We start from the raw sequence: 25,708 nt of genomic DNA on the forward strand, positions 1-25,708 counted from the left end.
AAATAAAATGACATAAAAGTACTGAATACACAAGTAAACACCAATATGGTATAAAATATATAAAATGTGATGGTAAACAACTAGTGATAAAATGGTTAAGGCTTAAAATGTGTAAAATTAACATGTTAGTTGTTAATATTTAAAGATGATAATAAGTATAAACATGTATAATAAGCCAAGGAGGTATTCTAGACATCGATACGGCTACACAAATCTCATGGGCAACTCCACATTGTAATCCAGCTCTTTTTCCACCCAATATTCAAATTTAGAATGGCACTGAATTTCATGTCCACATTATATTTCACCCCGAAATCCAAAGGAAGTAGGACCATTGGGATCTTTTTCATTTTTAGGACAAATAAGAGCATCCAAACAAGAAGAAAAAATAAGTGAAAATAAAGTCTCTTTACTGTAATACAGTAATAAAATCTGTCTGGACATCATTTTTTTATTTCCAAATTAATATTAAAATAAAAGCATAAAATAAGTTTAGTACAATGGTAACACTTTACAATAAGGTTTCATTTGTTAACATTAGTTAACTACACAAACTAACAATGACTTCTACCGCATTTAATAATCCCGGCCAATGTTAGCAAAAGTTGTACATAAGGGTTTTGACTCGTAGTAAAAACAGTGCAGCGCTTCCAGGTTCTACGTCAGAACGCCGGCTCGTTATTGGCCAGCTCCTGCATCAGCATCACACTTCGGCCAATGGTGAGCCGGTGTACAACCCGGAAGTAGTGATGGGAGAAACTAAGCTTTTCAAAGCTTCGAATCAATTGTACCACCAAAAAAAGTTTTTCGAACATAGACTGTATATAACAATGGATGTGGTGTCCCTTAGGTTTCTGAAGAGCATTTTTGAAGCCCAAAGTGGGAGGAGTCAGCCGTCACCATCTTGGCCACAGATAACCCAAAATAAATGGGCAAAGAGGTGGGACGTGGGTGGAGCGGAGGTGCCTGTTTGCTGAAACCACACCCTCCAAGCTTGTCCATAGAGACTGATAATCTGAAGACCACGCCCACCGTCTCCATTGACTTTGTATTGTGGGAAACGCCTCCTTGTCATTTTTGACTTATAACAAAAAAACAGAACAATGTCTAAAAGCGGATATGTGACAGGGTGTACAGCAAACAAGCTAATAAACACAGGACCCAAAACCCAGAAGTTTTTATAAGCTGTTGACCCAAAAAAACGAGCGTTTAAGGACAAAAAAGTGGACACATGCCATTGAGACAGAGCGCGACACTGAGAACTACAACCACTGGAGTGTATAATATATAAAACTGACATTTGGATATTTGACTTAGCAGTGACAAAATGTTTACTGCACACGTAGGCAAACTGAGTGTCAGGATCCCAAAATGTACCCATTCTTGCTGCTGATGCTTCACGTCTTATTGCCTGTATCCACTTTTGTGTCCTTAAACGCTCGTTTTTTTGGGTCGACAGATATAAAAATGTACTCTTGTAAATGTACACCTTTTCACATATCAGCTCTTAGACATTGTTCTGTTTTTTGTTATAAGTCCGAAATGCAAGGAGGCGGCTTCACGCAATGCAAAGTCAATGGAGAGCGTTGGATTGTTTTCCCCCACGGTGTGGGCGGCAATCCACATGTCACTCAAGTTGCCACGCCCTTAATTATGCACAACTTGAAGGCTTAATCTAATTTAAACGAATGAGTCATAAAAAAAATGCACAGTTGTCATGAAGAGCAATATTACATATATAGGCCAAAACCACAATGTGTCCCAGACTGTAAACATGTGTTCTTCTGCTGTAAAGTTGGGCATTTTAACATGAGCTCAATGAGATTCTGCTCCTTCTGGAGTCTGCCTCTAGTGGCCAGTCCATGAACTGCAGATTAAGTCACTTCCATATTGGCTTCAAGAGAAACTTCGGGAGGTTGCCGCTTGATAAAAACACATTTTACAAACCCATTGGAAATGTTTTATTGAAAGTAAAATCTATCAAATGCAATTCATCATCTAATAAGATTAAATATCAAGTGTCTGTGTTCTTTTGTTTGTTCCCTGGATGGCTCAGCTAAACATGTCCTTAAGAGATTATTAACTACTATTGTTCCTTTTAATTATACAAATACCCCATTAAAATATCTACAAATGTATAAAACTGATCAGAGATCATGTATAAACCAGACACTTGTTCAATGGTTCGCCACTAGGGGGTGATCTCAGCGAATCCACCCCTAACGGTGAACCATTGAAATTTCAAAACATTTCGAAACAGTTTTGAAGTAACAAAGCCTCGTTTACTGAAACCGCGTGACTTTGGCAGTTTTATACACGCACAAAAGATTGGTAAAGGTTTCGAAGCATCATGAAGGAGTGTTTCCAAATCGACCATCGCCACCCAGAACCGCTGCACTGTTTTGTCTGACACAGACAAGAAGAAATAGTTGAATAAAGTCGTTGTTTTAGTTTTGTTTTTGTGCACAAAAAGTATTCTCGTCGCTTCATAACATTAAGGTTGAAACGCTGGAGTCACATGGACTATTTTAACAATGTCTTTAATACCTTGAAAGTAGTAATGAAGTTGCTCCCTATGGGTGGGTCAGAAACCTCTCAGATTTCATCAAAAATATCTTATTCTGAAGATGAACAAAGGAGTTTGGAACGACAGAATTATTGACAGAATTTTAATTTTTGGGTGTACTAACATGAACAAACAATGAACAACTGTATTTTGATTAACTAATGTTAAGTGTGTGCGTTTGAGTGGGGAGAGAGCGGGAACAAGAGAGTAGGTGCTTTCTGTACACCATCAAACATCATTTTTAAATAGAAATAATTTGCCATTTTTATCCTATCGTTTACTATATTTATTCCCTTGTTCAGTGTCGTGGTGGGTTTTGGCTCTGAAATCATTTGGCGAAGTGATATGGACCTGCCTGGAACTACTTTAGAGTGTTCGTCAACCAATCAGATTCAAGTATTCAACAGTCCCATAGTATAACAAAGATTATTGGATGTTGTAAGAAATACATTTGTTCACTGTTATTTGAAGGTAGTTAAATCAATAATGTTAACAAATGAGACCGTACAAATAATATCAAATTTGACCATACAACATTTAAATAATAAGGGGGGGGGGATGAAAATAACGTCTTTAACCTTCTCAAAGCTTCACGATTGTGGACAATTCTTGACCGTTTTCACCCATCTAGAATGTCAAATGCATGCTGACATCCGTAACGCAACGTCTTGAGTCGTCGCAGGTTCACACTTTTTTTTTTTTTACGCTGCACATTCTGAATCTTCTGCCATTTTCATATTCCATTTTTGGCACCAGACCACAAAACTCATTTGTAAAGCACTAATTAGTCTCGCAAAACATCTAAAGTGTGCTGATTAGTCCTCTGCAGATTCATAACAGTCCTCTTGAGAAGTTGACTTTAATGCTAAAGCTATTTGTAGTACAATTTCCCCACAAGCAAGGAAATGAAAACATTTTACGATTGACATCATCAAAACACAAGACCATTGGTCTCTAAACCAACTTTGAGTTGCCCAAAAGAAGGGGATTTTTCCCAGACAGCATAGAAAAATATGAGAGGAGGTACTGGACTTGGTCCAAGGGTAATACATACGACGTATGTCTTCTGATTTCATAATGCATAATACCTACAGTCCCAAACGTTTAGCTGCCAAGAGCAATGCCTTTATTGTCATAACAGACCAGAAACGTTTAAAGCCAAACCTGTGTGGCCTGAAAGTGCTGTGAAACCATCTTTGGATTTCCCGATTATCCCCTCTCAACTCAAAAAATGAGTTCAAGAGGAGGAACGCGTGTAACAGAACCTTCCGAAATCGCTGCTGTGTTTTGAGCCTCTATTCACACAGTCTAATACCTTCTGGAATGTTCTCAAAAATAAAACGAACACACACACACACACACACAAAAAAAAAAATAATAATAATAATGTCAAACCACCGAGAACAGGCGATTTCGCTTGCTTATGCCAAGATCGGGAGAGACTGACCGCAGGACCAGGTGCTCAGATGAGGGAAATGCGAACGGGAACGTTGGGGGAATCGGTCCTTTGCGGCGAGTGTTGGCTCACCAGATGTTCTACCACCGTGTGCTTAGACATGTGCTTCATAAGGTAGGTCTCCTGGGGTGACAAGATTAAAGATATTGATGAAAAACAATGATTGCATATATTGCTAAAAGACTAGAAACTGCACGATCTTAAAACAGTTGATTTCATTGGAAATGTCACATCTCATTGGTTCTCTAACTGTGGTAAATGGAAATGTAGATATTTGAAGTCCCCCTGTAGTCAATCATTTGATCCCTTAACCCCCTGGGGTTCTTCATTTATGGGTCACACTCAGGACCTTCGGGTCAAAAATGACCCAGAGGGCGGGATTAAGATAAAAAAGATTTGAGTAAAATCAATGAAATATATTTTGTTCAATAATATTTTATCTTTTTTGGTGTTTAGAGATAATTTTAGGATTTATATTTAATATGTATGCAATAATTATGACCCATTTTTTCCCATTGAATATAATAAAAAAATGTGTATATATATATATATATATATATATATATATATATATATATATATATATATATATATATATATATATATATATATATATATATATATATATATATATATACACACACACACACACACAATTGCTTTCATGAGGCCTAGGCTTGACTCTAAAATGAAATACAGCTTTAATAAAAAAAAAAGTAAAAAATGATATACATGTATCATTTATTTTTTATTTTTTATTAAAGCTGTATTTCATTTTAGAGTCAAGCCTAGGCCTCATGAAAGCAATTTTTTAAATGAGATCAATGCCATCCGGTGGACACATTGAGCATTTTTATCACGCAATAGCACATTTTTACCACTATAGTGGATCTTGCGTTTTATAAAAAAAATGTAAAAAATCGTAGCTTCATCGGAATGGTCCGAAACTTGGTGACTTTATTGGTACTTGGTATATTGGGGACAGGATTTGAAAAGTGGTTGTAAAAAAAAAATAGTCACACTCAGGCCTTCGGGTCAAAAATGACCCCCATAGGAAATGAACGGGAAATTTGTTTTTTTGTGCATACAATCTACAAATCAGCCAGGATGCAGAAAAAAAGGACTCAACAGTGAAGGGGTGAATCTCTAAAACATCAAGAGTGCAAAACAGACTAAAAAAGTCACACACACACACACACACACTTATACACACAAAAACACACGCACACACAAATTAACGCGTGCCATTCCAAAAGCTAATTGTGTTTTTGTGTGTGTGTGTGTGTGTGTGTGTGTGAGAGAGTTTTTTTGTCTGTTTTGCACTCTTGATGTTTAAGAGATTCATCCCTGCACTGTTGAGTCCTTTTTTTCTGCATTCTGGCTGATTTGTAGATTGTATGCACAAAAAAACTCTGTATTTTCATATTTTTGCCAATTTCCCATTCATTTCCTATGGGGGTCATTTTTGACCCGAAGGTCCTGAGACTTTTCAAATCCTGCCTCCAATTTTTTTGGATGTTCCAAGTACCAATAAAGTCACAAAGTTTCGGACCATTCCGATGAAGCTACGATTTAAAAAAAAATAATATTTGGGGCAGAAATGACCGAAGAGCCCCAGAGGGTTAAAACTCATCTCTGATCACCATGACATATTTATCAAATTTTCCTATATATATATGAATTGCATTTCTTGGGTACTATACATTTTCACCATTTCTTTTTCCCCACCATTTTTAAATAACTTTATTTATTTTTTTTGGTCACACTTTAGATTAGGGTCCAATTCTCACTATTAACTAAGAATTTTGCCTCAATAAACTCCCAATTACTGCTTATTAATAGTTAGTAAGGTAGTTGTTAAGTGTAGGTATTGGGTCGGATATTAAAGCAGCACTAGGTAGGTTTTGCTCTCGGGGTCCCTCTACAGTTGGGAAACAGTATTGTCCTCTACTACTGTCGTAAACTCTGTCATTCTACATCAGTGGACGTGGCACGTGCATTTATTGACATGACAACCATGATATCCCTGAACTCTGCGGGAGTTCACATGCGTGTTCTGCTTGCGTCGCGTGTGAAATGTCTTCATCCCAGGTACAGTGGCATATGTTTCAGCATGTCATATGAATAACATTTCATGGGTTTTATTTTTTTCAAACGCCAAATGATCGCGATGCTCACGTTTACAAGCCAGCGTCATTATAGTAGCCTAGTCTATTGGTTCCCGTTTTACGGAATCTATATGATACTTCCATTCAATGTTTGAGTGGTAGGTAATAACCATACATCGTCAATATTATAATATCAAGCTACCCTAGATGAATCTGCAAATTTGAAAAATCGATTTGCATTATGGCTTGAGGCAAGACAAATAAACAAATATCAGACATGTTAGGTATCCTAAAATATGATTTCGTACGTCTTATTTATTTACTTGCAAGAATGTAGCCCCTCCTCCTTCAGCTCACGCCAACGAGCAAACGCTGGCCCAATGTTGATCCTCCTGCCTTTAATCCCATCACTTTCTCGTTTCCTCTTTTTGCTTCCCTCCGACAAAACCTTTGCTTTCTTATTTTTCTGTGCTGCTTCGGCCATGACTATAACATTCGGCAAACAAATGATAGTTTTTCTCGCACGTCCGAATTTAAGGAAGTGGGGGTGGTGGAAGTGACGTATATGCCGTAAAGCAGTCGAATTTTGTAGTTCGTCTTGTTCTCGGGTTACTACCCGAAACCCGAAGTTTAAAAGTCCGATTAAAAACGATACAGACCCCGTCAGGCTATGGCAGACGTGTCATTCAACCAATTGTAAGTTGATGTATCATCACAAGAGTCTTGAAAATATATTATGAAGGTTGAAAAGTTACCTAGTGCTGCTTTAAGGGATGTAGAATATGAATAAGGCATTAATATGAGCTTTATACGTGCTAATAAACAGCCAATATCATAGTAATATGCATGATAATAAGCAATAGTTAACCCTTTTTTAATCTCTTAAATAATGCAAGGTCATAAATGCTGCAGGAATATTAATTATAAAAGAATTAGCAAAACACTAACTTTGGGGGATTTTATAGCATATAGCATGTAACACTGCAGGACACATCAACTATTGTACATAAAAGTATTATTTCATGTGAACTGTCACCTTGTTCTTGGTCTAAGTTTGAGAACTACCACCATATTCCTCTGCACTCAATGCAGGACGATAGAGGAGTCAATATGAAGAAGAAAGCTCTGGTACTTACAGAAGTGTAGGCTCGACCACACATACTGCAGCAGTACGCCTTGGCGTTTTTGATTGCGTGAGCCGACAAGTGGATTTGGAGGGAGGCGGAGTCAGAGTAAGCGCGGTAACAGTTGGAGCACTTGTAAGGCTTGTCTTTATTATGTGATCTCTGGTGAGACTGCAGAAACACAAAACTCTCGTTATACACCAACACACACCCACCTCAGACAGATGACAGAAACACTGATTGACTGCTTTATCATGACTCTAATGTAAAAGTACAGTTCACAGACGAGGTGACCTGATGAAGCCTGGACCTCATTAAGTCAGAAATATTCAAATTACACCATGGCTGGATTGAGATCAGGATTATTATAGTTCACTAGAACTAAAACCAAGAGTTAAAGGGTTAGTTCACCCAAAAATGTAAATTCTGTCAAATTACTCTCCCTCATGTTGCTTCAAACTCTCAAACGTGATGCGTAACACGGGAATGAACCTCATTGGTTCTCGCTGAAGCTCAAACGTGATGCGTAACACGGGAATGAACCTCATTGGTTCTCGCTGAAGCTCAAACGTGATGCGTAACACGAGAATGAACCTCATTGGTTCTCGCTGAAGCTCAAACGTGATGCGTAACACGAGAATGAACCTCATTGGTTCTCGCTGAAGCTCAAACGTGATGCGTAACACGAGAATGAACCTCATTGGTTCTCGCTGAAGCTCAAACGTGATGCGTAACACGAGAATGAACCTCATTGGTTCTCGCTGAAGCTCAAACGTGATGCGTAACACGAGAATGAACCTCATTGGTTCTCGCTGAAGCTCAAACGTGATGCGTAACACGAGAATGAACCTCATTGGTTCTCGCTGAAGCTCAAACGTGATGCGTAACACGAGAATGAACCTCATTGGTTCTCGCTGAAGCTCAAACGTGATGCGTAACACGAGAATGAACCTCATTGGTTCTCGCTGAAGCTCAAACGTGATGCGTAACACGAGAATGAACCTCATTGGTTCTCGCTGAAGCTCAAACGTGATGCGTAACACGAGAACGAACCTCATTGGTTCTCGCTGAAGCTCAAACGTGATGCGTAACACGAGACTGAACCTCATTGGTTCTCGCTGAAGCTCAAACGTGATGCGTAACACGAGAATGAACCTCATTGGTTCTTGCCAAGCGAACATGCTTGAACTTCCGTTTACCACAACTGATGTGTGACATGATGAATGTTTATGTGAATAAAAGACTAAATTAAATCTGTTCATCATGTAAAGTGATCGTGTCTCTTCAGAAAATGTTCGACTAAACCGCTCAAATCATATGGATTCGTTTTTCGATCTCTTTATGAACTTTTTCAAGCGTCAAAGTGTCAGAAATCTCTCAGATTTCATCTAAAATATCTTCATTTGTGTTCTGAAGATGAACGAAGGTCTTATGGATTTGGAACGACATGAGGGTGAGGAATTAATGACAGAATTTACATTGTGGGTGAACTATCCCTTTATTATTTGGGTCTTACCTGCAGATTGGAGAGCTGTGTGAAGGCCTTTTCACAGCTTGGATGGAGACATTTATACGGCCGATCACCTGTGTGGATTCTGCATAATGTGAAAAACGCAAGCACAAGGTGAAAGAAAACGTCAAAACAATATTAAAATATCCTAGGTATAACCATGCCATCGCCAGTTGTATTTGTACACGGCACGTTTTTCGACACAAGCTCTTATAGGATTAGTTCACTTTTAAATAAACTTTTCCTGATAATTTACTCACCCCCATGTCATCCAAGATGTCCGTGTCTTTCTTTCTGCAGTCGAAAAGAAATTAAGGTTTTGGATGAAAACATTCCAGGGTTTTTCTCCATATAATGGACTTCAGTGGGCTCCAAACGGTTCAAGGTCCAAATGACAGTTTCAGTGCAGCTTCAAAGGGCTTTAAATGATACCAGACGATGAATAAGGGCGAAATCTAGCGAAACCATCAGTTTCTGCGAGAAACTGAGCAGTATTTATGCAATTATTTTACCTCTTATCAGACGAACGCGATAATCTCTGAGCTCTGCCATGACTTCCGCAAAGTGAGGTCAAATTTGATCGTGGTCATAGATGTATACGTAGATGCCTCATTAGCGACTGCACGGATCAGTAGAATGAGGCATCTACTATCGATATATCTATAACCACGATCTAATTTGACCTCACTCTCCGGAAGTTATGGCGGAGCTCAGAGATGATCACGTTCCTCTGTTAAGAGGTAAAATAATAGCATAAATACTGCTCGGTTTCTCGCAGAAACTGATTGTTTCGCTAGATTTCGCCCTTATTCATCGTCTGGTGTCGTTTAAAGCCCTTTGAAGCTGCACTGAAACTGTCAATTGGACCTTGAACCGTTTGGAGCCCATTGAAGTCCATTATATGGAGAAAAACCCTGGACTGTTTTCATCAAAAACCTAAATTTCTTTTCGACTGCAGAAAGAAAGACATGGACATCTTGGATGACATGGGGGTGAGCAAATTATCAGCAAAAGTTTATTTAAAAGTGAACTAATCCTTTAAAATGAAATATAACGGAGGCTGAAGAAGTACCTGGTGTGCTGCTGTAAGTGGGAGAGCTGGCGGAAGGATTTCTCGCAGTAGGAGCAGTGATACGGCTTCACTCCCAGGTGAATGCGCAGGTGCTGAGACAGGTAGGACGCGTTGGCGAAGGACTTGGTGCAGTGAGGGCACTTGTGTGGCTTTGCTTCCGTGTGGGACTTGGAGTGTATCTGCATGTCCGACTTGGAGAAGAACGTCAGCGGACACACTTTACATCTGCAAAATGAAAAAAATCGTAGGGGTTTTGGGACTCGGGAGTATGTGGCTAGTACGGTTTGTAAATGGTATAAAAGCGAAGTATGGAAGTGAACTTCTATAGATGACATACTGGAGCAAATATAACAGTGGAAAGACATGCAGGGGAAGGGAATTCAATTTGGATTAGGACCAAGAGATCAAACCAAGATGAGACACTGGTTTGATGTTGCAATATTTATATCTAGGGCTGCACGGTTAAAACGAAAAATCACATCATGGCTGATTATCAAATCAGATAAATATTAAATAAATATATGCTTGCGTGTTCACAGAAAATGCTTATCTTCCCAAGCTTGTAATGACAAGCACTTACAAAATGACTGTTCTCAACAAAAGAGAAGCTTTAATGTTGTTCTGCCAAAATAAAAGCTTTTAAAAAATAAAGAAATGAATGTAATTTTATTTAGAAATATCATTATTAAATAATTTTGTTAAACAGTAATATTTCTTATTTTGTTCAAATTAGTAATAAAAATAAATTAATGTCAAATTAATATATGACCAAAATTGTGCAGAACTATTTTAAATCGCTATTTTAACAGAAAAACATCAATACCATTGTTATTTAAATAACGTTTATCCATGTGGCAGATGCTTTTATCTTTTATTTTATCTTATTCAAAGTAAACAATTTATCAGTTCAAGCATTCCCAGGGAATCGAACGCCATGACTCAAGCGCCATGCTCTGCTGTCTTGACACGCCATATTTGTACACAAATAAAATGCATGCAATTAAAGTCCTGAAATATGAGAGCAATACTAGAAGAGAGGGCGAAGTGTTCCTTTAAACTAGGGCTGTCAAAAGATTAATCGCGATTAATCGCATCCAAAATAAAAGTTTGTGTTTACATAATATATGTGTGTGTACTCTGTTAATTATTATTTATATATAAATAATAGTGCTGGGCATCGATTAAAAAAAAATTAACGAATTAATCACATTTTTTTCTGTAATTAATCGCGATTAATCGCAAGTTTTTAATATTTTAAGTTTTTAATATTTTGATATTGTAATAATTTCAGTTAGTCTCCAAATTAATGTATAAACAATTTAAAGACAGCATATTTTAAATATGTGTTGTATTGTCATGTTTTTATGAATGAAGGCCAGTATCACTGATACTAAAGTCTCTATGAAACATTAATGACGTTACATTACAGTATAACTGAAAGCTCCCAATTTCAACATTTATTAGGCTTTAAAAAACAACTTTTAATTTAAATGAACTTAAAACAATCTTTACATAAACCCAAAATAATAAATGTTATATTTAACATTCCCTTCCCTGGCCTTCCCTGTTATATATATACAGAAATGTAAGTTATCAAACCTTCCTTAACTGCATAAATAATAAATGAAATATAGATGAATCATCATTAAAGCTACAATTTTCTGTTCCTGTTGTTCTTTGATGAACATTAATGACAGGCATCATCAGTGCTCCTGTCACTTTAAGAACGGCAGCGGATCTCACGCGCATCTCATTTCCTCACAACTCTTTAAGTTCATTTAAGATGTTATTTAACTAATTTAAGACTCCTAATATGAGAATACTCAAAATCCTCTGTGTTATTGTTTGTTCAAGAGCAAAAGAGAACTCGATGTGAGCAGGAAACTGACGCAAGTCTATCTATGCGTCGAGTGTGTGTGTGTGTGTGTGTGTGTGTGGATGCGTCTCATGTCAGCTAATCAAGGGACACTGACACACACACACACACACACACACAGACAGACAGGACATTGACATACAGCGCGTTCTCTTGTGTCTTGTCGCGTTTGGAAGCATTTACATGAATATGAGCGTGATCATGTAACGCTAGGCAAAAATGGATATAAAAACGGACTCTGCGTTATTTGCGTTAAATATTTTTAATGTGTTAAGCTGAAAAAATTAAATTGCCAGCGTTAACGCGTTAATTTGCCCAGCCCTAATAAATATACACACAAGCACGTATATATTTAAGAAAAAAAATATTATTTTTATATATAAAACATTTATATTTATATATATTATAGATTATAAATGTATATACAGTATATACATGCAAATATTTCTTAAATATATACATGAATGTGTGTGTATTTATATATAAATAATAATTAACAGAGTACACACACATATATTATGTAAACACAAACTTTTATTTTGGATGCGATTAATCGCGATTAATCTTTTGACAGCCCTACTTTAAACATAAATCCTTATGAAATCTTATGAAAACTTCTACCTGTATGTTTTGCCCTCTTTGGCAGTGATGCTGACAGATGATTGGTCGGCTCCAGAGGCCAGGATTGGGTAGGGAACGACTAAGAGCGGTCCAGAGGGGTTTTCAGCTTTGATCTTTTTGCGACCTCGTCCTATGCTCTTAGGAGGCGGACCCAGCAGTCCTGCCAGTCCTCCGCTGTTTTTGAAAGCCTCCATCCCCGGCCCGCCGGCCAGTCCTGAGATGAGGTTCGGGGAAGGAGCGCCACCCTGACGCGTCTGACTGCTGGTGGTTGGAGTGGTTGGGGTGGTTGGCGTCGCACTCTCGGACGTGTTATGGTTGGCAGTTCGAGAAGACGTCAGTGACAGTCCTGAAAATATACCTCAATTAAAGACGCCATATTTGGGCTCTACTAGAACAGGTTTTTATGCTTGAATGTTCATTATTGTCCTCATATTCTCCATCGTTGCAGCCCCTCTTTCCCAGTCTGTCAGTAACGCTCTGTTTAGTTCCTGTCTCTTTCTGAAAAGCACAATGTGCTCTGATTGGTCGGATGGACAAGTGTGTTGTGATTGACCAACGACTCTGAGCATGTTAGGGAAAGGTCCCGCCCCTTACCTTAACCTCGAGTTTCAACACACTACTAAATAACTCAACCAGACCACGCCCCTTTATTTTGCACATGCCTTGGCGGGAATTATTCAAATGTGGAATATTGTGACATGTTCGTTCCCGAAAGTTATAGAGAAGAACTGCCTTTGGAGGGACTTCAAACAGCAACATGAACATGTACAAAAGCATATCATGGCAAAAACATAATTGCATTATACACTCACCTAAAGGATTATTAGGAACACCTGTTCAATTTCTCATTAATGCAATTATCTAATCAACCAATCACATGGCAGTTGCTTCAATGCATTTAGGGGTGTGGTCCTGGTCAAGACAATCTCCTGAACTCCAAACTGAATGTCAGAATGGGAAAGAAAGGTGATTTAAGCAATTTTGAGCGTGGCATGGTTGTTGGTGCCAGACGGGCCGGTCTGAGTTTTTCACAATCTGCTCAGTTACTGGGATTTTCACGCACAACTAGGGATGTGACGGTGAGGAAATTTTCCCACCGGTTAATTTAATGTGTGACAACACCGGTAATACCGGTATCACCGGCGGAGGCTTTTAAATCACTAATTCTATCTAACCGAAAGTAACATGCACACGTCCGCTCTGAACTGAAAACGCGCCAGTGCGCACACACCGTGAATGACAGCTGGTCTGTAAATGCGCGCTCTGTGAGGCCATGGGTGCGTCTCAATCAGTTCCCTAGTTCAGTAGTCAGGGCACTGATCAAGCATTGATCAGTCTATGATTGAGATGCACGCCATGAATGAATAACAGTTCGTCCCCTTGTTTATACTCGACGCGCCCGCACGAGCGCGAGGGTGCGCGCGGCAAAAATAAATGCGCGCAGTCAGCGTAGCGCGGAGGCTCGCACTGCGGAGCCAGGCGAAAGTAAACGATGCGCGCTCTGTGCGGCCGTGCACATTTTACTTTCAGTTTTGAATTAGCCCCAATTCGGCTGCGGGTTGCTTGAATTGTGGGTTCATTAGCCTATTATTTTTAATGAAAAACACAACAACAAAACAAATGACAAACTCCCTTAAATAGGCGCTTTTACGTTTCGCTTTGAAACCAAATCTTCCGCGATCATCTCAGTCAGCTACTCACTCTTAAATCTGATGAATGACTCCTGCCGCTGCCGAGACTCACGGTCGGATCCTGCTTTATTAAGCAGATACATTCAGTTTTTATTTGTATTGTCTGTTCTCTAACTGAACTAAATTATTTTATTACTATAAAAAAAAATCAAAAAGACAAAGGGCGGTGCCACGGTGGGCAAGTGATGTAAGCGGTGTTGAGTCTGGACACCGGTAACACCGACAACACCGACTATCGTAGCAAGCCTACGCACAACCATTTCTAGGGTTTACAAAGAATGGTGTGAAAAGGGAAAAACATCCAGTGTGCGGCAGTCCTGTGGGCGAAAATGCCTTGTTGATGCTAGAGGTCAGAGGAGAATGGGCCGACTGATTCAAGCTGATAGAAGAGCAACTTTGACTGAAATAACCACTCGTTACAACCGAGGTCTGCAGCAAAGCATTTGTGAAGCCACAACACACACAACCTTGAGGCGGATGGGCTACAACAGCAGAAGACCCCACCGGGTACCACTCATCTCCACTACAAATAGGAAAAAGAGGCTACAATTTGCACAAGCTCACCAAAATTGGACAGTTGAAGACTGGAAAAATGTTGCCTGGTCTGATGAGTCTCGATTTCTGTTGAGACATTCAGATGGTAGAGTCAGAATTTGGCATAAACAGAATGAGAACATGGATCCATCATGCCTTGTTACCACTGTGCAGGCTGGTGGTGGTGGTGTAATGGTGCGGGGGATGTTTTCTTGGCACACTTTAGGCCCCTTAGTGCCAATTGACCTATCGGTAAGCCCCGCCCCCCTTAGTTACTGTTGCTAACTCGGACAAACAAACGGAGTTGATATATCTTACAATGACAGCTGTCAGTGTGAAAACCTTATCCCAAGATGTTTTTGGACACAGAATGTAGAGTATACCCCGTCCGAATGATAGCCAAACTTTCCTGATGGTTTATGAAGTTTATTATGTCCTTTTTCACTCCAAAAAAACCATCGTAAGAGCTGAACAAACAAAGCATAAGAAGTGCGCATTAACGTCTCATTCACAAACTAGCTCTCTCCGTTGCATTACCATTAACACACAGCAAATTACACAAAAACACTCACAGTAAACAAACATCTACACAGAGCTTATAACTTTTCAAGGGTGCAGTTAATAACTGGTAAACTTTGTATCTGCAAAACAACTCCGATAAACTGCGTGCAAGCTCTACCTTTCACTTGCCGTAGACTAGAATACCCATCAAAATAGGAGTCGTCCTTAGTTAGACAGATAATGTAGACCTTAAACACATCTAAAATGAAATTAATATACATATAACAAGTTTAATATGGAGAGGCACTGAAATGTAGACCTTCGTGTTTTTGACCTACAGTGTTACATGACGTGAGAACAGTTAGTTATTACGGTTTGTATGTTAGCAGGGACTTTAATCGTAACTTAACGAGAGTATGACAAACCGAAAATCCTCTCAGGATCCCTGGAATCAGTGTTATAGTACCTCAGGCACGACATTTGAGCATTTTTGTAGCATAAACACCATCAAACCGATGAGAGCTTCGGATTTTCCAATGTTTCTCTATGGCGCGGAAACCTAAAGATGTCCGAGTTCCGGTCCCAGCGCAACTGATGCTCAACTGCTATTGGCTCATCTGCGTTTGAGGGGAGGGGCTTACCGATTGGGCATCGTTTAAATGCCACGGCCTACCTGAGCATTGTTTCTGACCACGTCCATCCCTTTATGACCACCCCTTTATGTCCATCCCTTTATGACCACCATGTCCCCATCCTCTGATGGCTACTTCCAGCAGGATAATGCGCCATGTCACAAAGCTCCAATCTTTTCAAATTGTTTTCTTGAACATGACAATGAGTTCACTGAACTAAAATGGCCCCCACAGTCACCAGATCTCAACCCAATAGAGCATCTTTGGGATGTGGTGGAACGGGAGCTTCGTGCCCTGGATGTGCATCCCACAAATCTCCATCAACTGCAAGATGCTATCCTATCAATATGGGCCAACATTTCTAAAGAATGCTTTCAGCACCTTGTTGAATCAATGCCACGTAGAATTAAGGCAGTTCTGAAGGCGAAAGAGGGTCAAACACAGTATTAGTATGTGTTCCTAATAATCCTTTAGGTGAGTGTACAATAACAATAATTAACATGCACATACCTGACAGATGATTCGCTCTGGATGGCTGGTCTATGATTTGCCGCAAATGCCAGTCTTCCCACAATCCCCTTGCTTTAATGGCAGTCTTATCGTCCAGATTCAAGTTGACGTCACCCAGAATACGACCTGCCCAAGTTATGTGCACAATTAGCAGCATGAATGCGTCTCAGTGAGCTGATTTGTTCCATTCAGTGGAGGATTTACCTGCGACGGTGCTGGAGGCGGGTCGGGCGTGTAGGGCGATGTCAGGCTGGGAAGTGCTGTGCACGTGAAGCCCTGGCATCTGCTGCAGCTTGGGCGTCGATATATTGTGCTGCCCTCCTTCTGTGGATGTGGGCGGAACCAGCAAGGGCTGCTGGGAAGGGACAGAGGTGGGCGGCAGGTGTGGAGGTCTGATTTTCTCTGCCATGAGCTGCTCTTTGATCTTGTTGATCAGCACGAGGTTATCCAACTGAGGAAAAAGCGAGATCAACCAGATGGTTCTGAGCAGAACTCGTGTTTAACCCTATAAAGTCTCTGTTTTATGTTTGCAACGCAAGTTTTTAAGGCCTTTAAATTATCAACATGATTCAAAATCTACTACATGCTAAAAAAAGTATCAATCAGACAAGTGAAGGCAAGTATAACACCTTTTGGTATCATTCTAAAAGTTTTTCTGTGAAATATTTACAGATTTTTTAAAAATAAAAATAACTTTTATATTGTTAGTAATATTTAAAGATGACCACTTACTCGACTCATACTTGATTATCAGCACATTGTTTAGAAAATTCATGTGAAAATGTGAATATCATCAGGCTTTTGAATGAATGTTTATGTGCATCTAGTCATTATTGCATTGCCTTGCATTACATGTATGTTTCTGGAGTACATTATTTTGGGGGTTTTGATATACTCTGAACAAAAAATTATTGTTTTGGCCCCCATTTTTCCTGAGCTGAACTCAAAGATCTAAGACTTTTTCTATGTAAACAAAAGGCCATATTTATCTCAAATACTGTTCACAAATCTGTCTAAATCTGTGTTAGTGAGCACTTCTCCTTTGCCCAGATAATCCATCCACCTCACAGGTGTGGCATATCAACATGCTGGTTAGATTATTAGGCTGGCCACAATAAAAGGCCACACTAAAATATGCAGTTTTACTGTATTGAGGGGTCCGAAAAAACAGTCAGTATCTGGTGTGACAACCATTTGCCTCACGCAGTGCAACACATAATTGTGTTCAGTGTATGTTGTAATTAACTTGACTCAATCATAAACATTTATATATTTGTAAATGTAATTTAGCTCTCTCTTTAATTTCAAAGTTTCTTTTTTTCTTTGTTGTTTTAAATAATTCCTTTTGGATTTTCTGCCTCTCCCTGCACAGTATTTGCATTGTATGTTCTTGTTTGTATTGTAGGCCTATATATATTTATATTTGTGCAAATAAACTAAACCAAACCACAAAACATCTTACTAAGACATACTATTGGGAGATATAGAGTATTTATATGCATTTTATATAAGTAATATGTTATATCTTTCTTTTTGGATATATAAATATCACCAATTTTAGGTCAATTTTAGGAGTTTTCCTCCTATGAGCTACATGTTCTCCTGTATTATACCATATGAGCCATAAAACACGTATATCAAATATGATGCTCAAAAAAAAAAAAAAAAAACCTTGGATTTTGCCTTAAGTTTCAATAATACATTCCATTTCAAAAATCAAAACAATTAGATTTTTCTTCTATTATTTGACAGTCTTTACAGTGTTAAAGGAACACGCAGACTTTTTGGGACTTGGGACCCAGAGTTATAAGTCCATACATACCATTCTCATCTCCGTGCTATAACTCTGTCTGACGCACCCACCGCTAGCCTAGCTTAGCACAAAGACTGGAGGTAAATGGCTCCAGCTAGCCTACTGCTCAATAAGTGACAAAATAACACCAACATTTTCCTATTTACATGTTGTGATGTGTATAGTTACATCATGTACTAAGACTGACGGAAAATTAAATGTGATTTTCTAGACTGATATGGCTAGGAACTATACTCTCATTCCTGCGTATTAATCAAGAGCTTTGAGCCGTCCCATGAGTGCAGCGGCGCAATGATATTACACAGCGCCTGAAGATAGGCTAACTTCCATCAACATAACCAACGTGACAACCTGCTTGCACAGAGAGTGCTGGGGACTATTTTCAGACGCTGCGTAATATAAGGTGACCAGATTTCTGAAATGGAAAACGGGGACATCTGCCTATTTGAGTGGTCAAAATATCACACAAAAACTAATTTGTTATTTTCTATTAATTAAAAACGGGGACATTATTGAATGATTTTTGTTGTTGTTGTTGTTGTTGTAGTAGTGGGCTCCCTATATTATTAATAACATTAATAATTATTATGATTTAGTTTGATTTTTACAATTTCTGGTCTGGATTTAATAAAATTCACCGCACCCGCAAAAACAAACAAACAAACAAACAAAGAAAACAGTTCATATAGTAACCACTGTAAATCACAAGCTGTTCAAAACAATATTATAACATGACTTAACAAAAACACATTACAAAAATAAGATAAAACTATTTAACAAATATAATTGTATTTAATACTTTAATTTTCACAAGTTTATACTGTATAAATTACTTTTTTTATTTTACTTCAATTGTTTTGTTACGTTTGTGCTTGAAAATAACTGTTACTATCTTTAATCGGTTTTGTTATTTAGCATTTTAGGCTTATTTTAAGAATGTGTTTAAGTATGTTTATTCTGCACATGTATTTGTTTATGTTTTTTATAGAGATGTGTGGTAATCACTGCGGAACTTTTGGGGAAAAAACAATCCCATACCTGTTGAGGCTCTGTTATAAAGCACATGCAAACAGTATTACTTTAATTTAACATGAATAGTTAGTGTGTTACTACCTTGAAAGCGATAACGATGTTTATTTTGATATTTGACGATAATGGCGCTCTGCTCTCTGTGACATTCTTCATGAAGTAGCGGCGCACATGCGACCGAGTCAGCGACTCGGCGTATCTCACAGCACCATCTGCTGGTGAAAATAATCACTACACGACTGCTCCTATAACCAGCAGCTGCCTGATGTTGGGCCTTTTTGCAATGTATAAGCGGATTGTTTTGAACGAGCTGTAAAACGGGCACATTTCCGGGGACGTCTGGTTACCCTAGCGTAATATCATTGCGCCACTGCACTCATGGTACAGCTCAAAGCTCTTGATTAATATGCAGGAATGAGAGTATAGTTCCTAGCCATAATCGGCCTAGAAAATCACAACTTTTCATTTTCCGTCTGTCTTAGTATGCGATGTAACTATACATATCACAACATGTAAATAGAAAATGTTGGTGTTATTTTGTCTCTTATTGAGCAGTAGGCTAGCTGGAGCCATTTACCTCCAGTCTTTGTGCTAAGCTAGGCTAGCGGTGGGTGCGTCAGACAGAGTTATAGCACAGAGATGAGAATAGTATGTATGGACTTATCGAACTCTGGGGGATACGGTCAATAAGCCCCAAAAAGTCTGTGTTCCTTTAAGAGTGTTTACGGACTAGAGAAAGATCAGTTTGAAAGTACTCTAATCTTTAGAGTAATTGTGCCCTTATCTGTTACTTAAGACAACTAGTAAACAATGATTCAGAAGACTGGCTGTCTAGAACTAAAGTAAATGATTATGTTACTATGAAGATTGTTTTTAAACAAAAGACCAGGATTAATTACGTCTGTCCAATGATGCACGTTCACTTTCCTTACCTGACCAGGAATAGAAGGTGGAGGAGGCCAGAAGTATGGATTATTAAATCTAGGTTCTGCCATTCTGAAACACACAGTCATGCTTGATTAATGATGATTTATTTTCAGGTCATTCACGGTTAAGTGACTATTACTTGCCCAATCATAGGATGACAGCCAAACAAATGGATACATAATTTTCACTTTAAAAGGTGTGATTCTGATTTAACGTCTCAAACACTAGGATTTGGCTTCAGGTACAGAGTTACAGTAAAGCTTCATCACAGTGACAGGGAATCACTGCCATTGTTCGGAAGATTTTGGTGTTGGCTTAAAACTTGCACTAATACTTATTAATTGAGGACTGTGCCTTTAAATGCATTGGCACATTACGCTGTACTACTCGTGACACAGTGGTATGAATATGATACAACACAGAACAAGTATTTCGAGCAAACTCACACTGTTTGATCACACGGTTCACACACCTACAGCAGATTATGATCAGATGACGCCCGTTGAGAAAATCAAACAAACATCTAATGCAAGACACTGAGTATTGCATTGCACTGCTATGGATACAAATGCAATTTTAATGCATTAAAAAATATTTAGTGAATATGCTTTGCTGTGATGGTGCAAACTTCGTCAGATTATGTTATCACGACAACGTGAAAAAAATAAATCCACAACTAGGGATGCATGATATATCGGCCACCATATCGGCATCGATACATGATAATTTTTAATGTTATCGGCCCGATAAGAAAATTTGGTCCGATAAGATTTTTTCTTCTTCTAAAAATGATTGGATTTAAATTTATTGGCTTTCAAATATAAAGAATGATCAGTTCTCGGTACTGGCCAGAATTTTCATTTCCGTGCATCCATATTAAAAGCTTAAGTTCTGTTACTTCCTTAACTGTTTAAGTAATCAAAAAGGCTGTACAAGTCATTTTAAGTTAAATTATTACACAGCTCTGTGAAATACTTGATTCTGATTGGTCAATCGTGCATTCCAGCGGTATGTTATTCCAAGATAACAACCGCCAAAGTGAATAACAGCGCTCATGGAGCAGTTATATGACAGATAGATGTACTTTTATGGACTTCAAAAACAGAACAACAATCGCTGCCATTATAAAGCTTGGAAGAGCCAGGACATGTTTAATATAACTCAGATTGTATTCGTCTGAAAAAAAAGAATGTCATATACAACTATAGGATGACTTGAGGGTGAGTAAATCATGGGCTAATTTTAATTTTTGGGTGAACTATCCCTTTTAGCATTAATTTCAACATATATGGTAAAAACTAATCTTTTCAGCAATAGATAAAGGCTTAAAGCAGTTTGGAACTGTTTTTCTTCACGGAAGAGATTATAAAATATTTAAACTCAAGACAATATTTTGTGTGTAATTTACTTTAGACAAGTAGCCGTGTAATAAGTGTAATAATGTACATCCAACCGGTTATTGCAGAATAAACCCCTTCAGAGTGACGCAAGACCTGATCACTCTGTCGGGGTTTATTCTGCGATAACAACCGGCTGGATGTACATTACCCCTTACTTATATTAAACTGACCTAAAAATCAAGTTCAATCTTGCATAACTTATAAAATGATGGTAAAACTATTAGGATGCACAATATATCGGCCACCATATCGGTATTGGACGATATGTTAATTTTTAATGTTTTCGTTAACGGCCCGATAAGAACATTTGTCTGATATGTTAAAGGTGCTGTATGTACGTTTTTGACTGTAAAATATGTTTGCAGATATTTAGGAAACATGCTGGGTTCACATACTCGTCTCTCTGAAAAGCAATGCTACAGCCAGTTATTCTACTCTGAAATGTGCGTTCCGTGTCATAATGTCTGTTTTTGTTCCGGGCTGTGATAGCTAGGAGTGTAACGATTCATCTACTACATCGATGTACCGATTTATATTCCTATGATCCAACTACATCGATCTGTGCTCGGCAAGTTGGCCTTCCGGATGACATATATCGTTCTAACATCGTTTTAAAAGGTAATCAATCGATTGCATCAATAATAGGAAATAACGCTTTGGATTTAAGCACGTCAGACTTTATATGGATGTTGTTTCGTAGCACTTTTAATGATAAAGGCGTTAAACGTTACTCGATTCAGTCTGCCTATCTGTGACATCACCACGCGCCAGCAGCAGCGCAAAGAAAACAAAATTCATATACAATTGGCTTCCTTACTCGGTCTCCTCTCCACCAATCGGCTGGTGTGTGGTGAGCGTTCTGCGCAAAATGGCTGCCGTCGCATCATCCAGGTTGTGCTACACATTGGTGGTGGTTGAGGAGATTCGCCCCTTCTATATGTAAAGTGCCTAGAAAAGCGCTATATAAATTTAACAAATTATTATTATTAATTATTATTATTAAAACATAGCATGGCGGATGGTAGAGGAGAAGCCAACAAGCGAGAAATTATCAAGCCACCATTGCGATCCAGTGTGTGGAAACACTTTGGCTTTTGCAAAGACGGAGATGTTCTAAATAAGTCGCTCGCTGTTTGTAGGACATGTAAAGATCAAGTAAAGTACAACGACAAATCTCTCCAACCACCTACTAAGGCGCCATGGGATTTTGAAAATGAGAGCAGAAAAGGTAAAATTTCTGTTAATTCAACCTAAACTGTTGGTTGCACTTTATTCAAATCGAATGTGAATGCATTCGCCATTAATTGTTGTTTACTTGTTTGTTTACATCCATAATTAATTGATACCTGATTCCCTTACAAGAAACAACAGGAAACTAGGAAACTTCACCTCACTGACCAGTATCCAGGTATATATTTCAGTCACACTAGTTGAATTTTTGGCTAAAAAGTTACTGAATCGTTTTGGATCGTATCGTTCTAAATGAACCAATATTGTCCTCGACAACCTCAAATCGTGATACGAATCCAATCGTTGTCAAAACGAATGGTTACACCCCTAGTGATAACGCACGCTGGCAGTTTATCCAATAGTATTTCGACACCACAGGTTGCCAGTCGGCGGAAAACACAGCGTATGGAAGCCGGCAAACAAACTGGGTCAGAGATCGCGGGTTCTACCAGACCCAAAAAGCCTCGACATCCATCTAAAAATCTCTATGAACGGAAGCACATCAAAACACGGAAAAATCAACTTACAGTGTGTAAATCTCCTCGCCTTCCATTGTCAATTGCGCTCGTTCCTGTTGCGTGTCCTCAGCGTTGAGTCTGAGGAGGAGGGGGCGGGGCAAACAATATTTTGAATTTGGACTGCAGTACCCATTTCAACCACTAGCAGTCATTCTTACATACAGCACCTTTAAAGCACCTATCAGTTATCAGCTTTCAAATATAAAGAATTATCGGTTATCGGCCAAAAATTTTAATATCGGTGCAACTATTTCAGGGTTTTACACTTTATTTTTGCTAAAAACTCTAAAACTATATTTGTTTTTAAATCAGAAGGGGTTTTGTTAATGTAAAAACATATTTATCATATCATTTTTTATTAAAAAAAAAAACATTTACAGTGAAAGCTTATAAACAGAAAGCACTTTATTACACCAATCTGAAAACTACATCTGCAAAATCACAAAGAGAAAAACACATGACAATACGTGTGTGTTTGAATGTTAAAACGTATAAAGGTCAGCAGCATATGTTAAAGCGTCAGATTCCATTGGAAAAGCGAAAACTCTACCCCACAGTTTTAGCAGGAAGTGAAACAGACACTCTTTCAGCATCATTAAGGAAATATTCAGCAGGGTCTGGGCTCATATATTTGGACATATCGCCTTTATTATTTTTGGCTCCGGTAAATGAATTTCTCCGAAAGGCCCCTTAGTCAAACACTCTCAAGACCCATAAGCACTGCCAAAACATTCATAGCACGGTGTCATAGACATAATGTATGAAAATGATACGCCTAAAGCAATCACCCCGTATGGAAACGTTTCTGAAGGTCCAGAGTTACCAAAAGGCAAAAGCGAGCAGGTAAAGATTAGAAGGCGGAAGGATGAGTGCCATTGTTCCTGTTTGTTCAACACAACAACTTCAAGGAACCATTTCCTATATATATATATATATTATATATATATATATATATATATATATATATATATATATATATATATATATATATATATATATATATATATAAATAGTACTGTGGTGAAACCAGGGTTCAGTTCTGGATTGTTTAGTTGTATAAATACTAGTATGAAGACATTCAAATTCATTGTTTAGTAAAACCTTACAGATACAAAATAGCTTAAATGTCTACTAAATGTAAACACTGCAGGGTATCTCAACTAACGTGGCACTGAAGTTCATGTAAACTGGTATTATTTGGTAAGTATTTCCAATATGGTCCTGCCATAGTAAATGTTCCCCAAAAATGACCATGTGCTTACATTAATCTGAGGTGCATTACAAAGTCTAAAGATTAATTTTAGAATCAAATCTCGCATACAAAGACCTCTACCTATCCCATGGGTTTCTTCCCATTTAAATGACGCCGAGGTGAAGAAGTCACAGGCTGCCTGTAACATTTAAAACTATTTAATGCGCAAATACGCACCTTTAAACAACATGTACATATCAAATAAACATGCTGGCGACGAATGGCACGTCTCTGAGTCTTCGATATAAACTGAGATAAAACTTACACAACTTTTTCTTTTATTCTATCGGCATCCTTGAAATCATCCCAAATTAAAGCATGTCTTTTTTGATCAAATATCAAATTAAAAAGAGTGGGAAAATCGCGCGAATGGACAGGTTTCGTGTCTCCAGAAAGTGCGGGTCCCCGGTGTCTGCCTCTCCCACATTCTCAGACAGTTTTATTAAAAATTTCAGACAAAAGGAAAACAAAAATGGCAGCCTGTCTTATTTTTATAAGGACAGGGCGCCATATTCTGCAGATCCCAAATTTCTAGCGACAAAAATAAAGCGCGTGAATTCAGCTCAAAGGAGCGACGCGTAAAACGCCGCATTATTTGCATTAAGTGCGCGGATGATTGTTTACTTAGATCTGCAGGTTTGAATAGCCCGGCTGGTGGAGGAAAAAAAAAAGAGAGGAGAAAAAAAAACGAGACACTTCCTACAACAATCATGCGATGCGAACAAACCACGCAAATGGAAACAGACGCGCATCCCTCCCGCGAAAATGTAACATTTCTATCATGACGCAATTATGCACAAGAGTGCAGCTGGAATGTTGTTGCAAAACGCGTCTGTTTTTGATTTTTTTTTTCTTTTATTTGAACTTTTTTGCTCACTCGAACGACTGTGATAACTAGCATCGTTTCGCTGCATCGTGCAAAGTCAAAAAAAAAGATATGCATTCGTGAAGGTGTAAAGAGAGCGATAGACATACCTTACAGACCTCGACGGCGGATTTATTAGATTTAATGAAAGGTTGAGATGTTCTTTCGGCTTTGCCTTCAGAGGGAGTTCAGACCTTCCGGGTCGCCTGCCGTTCACTTCTGGGTGCTGCAGGCACAGAACTAGAGTAGCGAAACCATATATGATCAAACATAAAATCATGCAAAATCATGACTCGCTCCATTTAGTGTTACTGTAATTCCTCTGAGAGGTCAGGGAAGGGATTGGCTGGCTAAGGAGTGAAAAAGAAGACAGTGAGATATGGATTGACTAACAGATCACAGCCAGTCACGACCAACAAATAATATGCATTTCTATTAATACTCTATGAAAAACGACATTTTTGTAGCAGCAT

The 25,708-nt window shown here is 38.5% G+C and overlaps 1 protein-coding gene across 4 annotated transcripts; it reads right to left on the bottom strand.

The window, feature by feature from the left end:
- Positions 1 to 458: 458 nt before the first annotated feature.
- znf362a (zinc finger protein 362a) lies at positions 459 to 25,463 on the bottom strand. 4 transcript variants are annotated; one of them, XM_079844287.1, is made up of 11 exons: positions 25,346 to 25,463; positions 23,128 to 23,196; positions 19,976 to 20,039; positions 16,406 to 16,652; positions 16,202 to 16,327; positions 14,589 to 14,645; positions 12,334 to 12,679; positions 9,837 to 10,061; positions 8,771 to 8,849; positions 7,267 to 7,425; positions 459 to 4,145 (listed from the first exon to the last, which is right to left on the bottom strand). In XM_079844287.1, the coding sequence occupies exons 2-11, from the start codon at positions 23,151 to 23,153 to the stop codon at positions 4,029 to 4,031; spliced, it is 1,446 nt and encodes a 481-aa protein (XP_079700413.1). In that variant the 5' UTR covers positions 23,154 to 23,196; positions 25,346 to 25,463; the 3' UTR covers positions 459 to 4,028. The 4 variants fall into 4 exon arrangements, with proteins under 4 accessions (XP_079700413.1, XP_079700415.1, XP_079700414.1 ...); XM_079844289.1 differs by lacking the exon at positions 14,589 to 14,645 and having other exon boundaries at positions 25,346 to 25,457; XM_079844288.1 differs by lacking the exon at positions 23,128 to 23,196 and having other exon boundaries at positions 25,346 to 25,454.
- Between the last annotated feature and the right edge of the window lie 245 nt (positions 25,464 to 25,708).

The sequence above is a fragment of the Gobio gobio genome (genome assembly GCF_949357685.1).
Source record: "Gobio gobio genome assembly, chromosome: 19".
Classification (NCBI taxonomy): Eukaryota; Metazoa; Chordata; class Actinopteri; order Cypriniformes; family Gobionidae; genus Gobio; species Gobio gobio.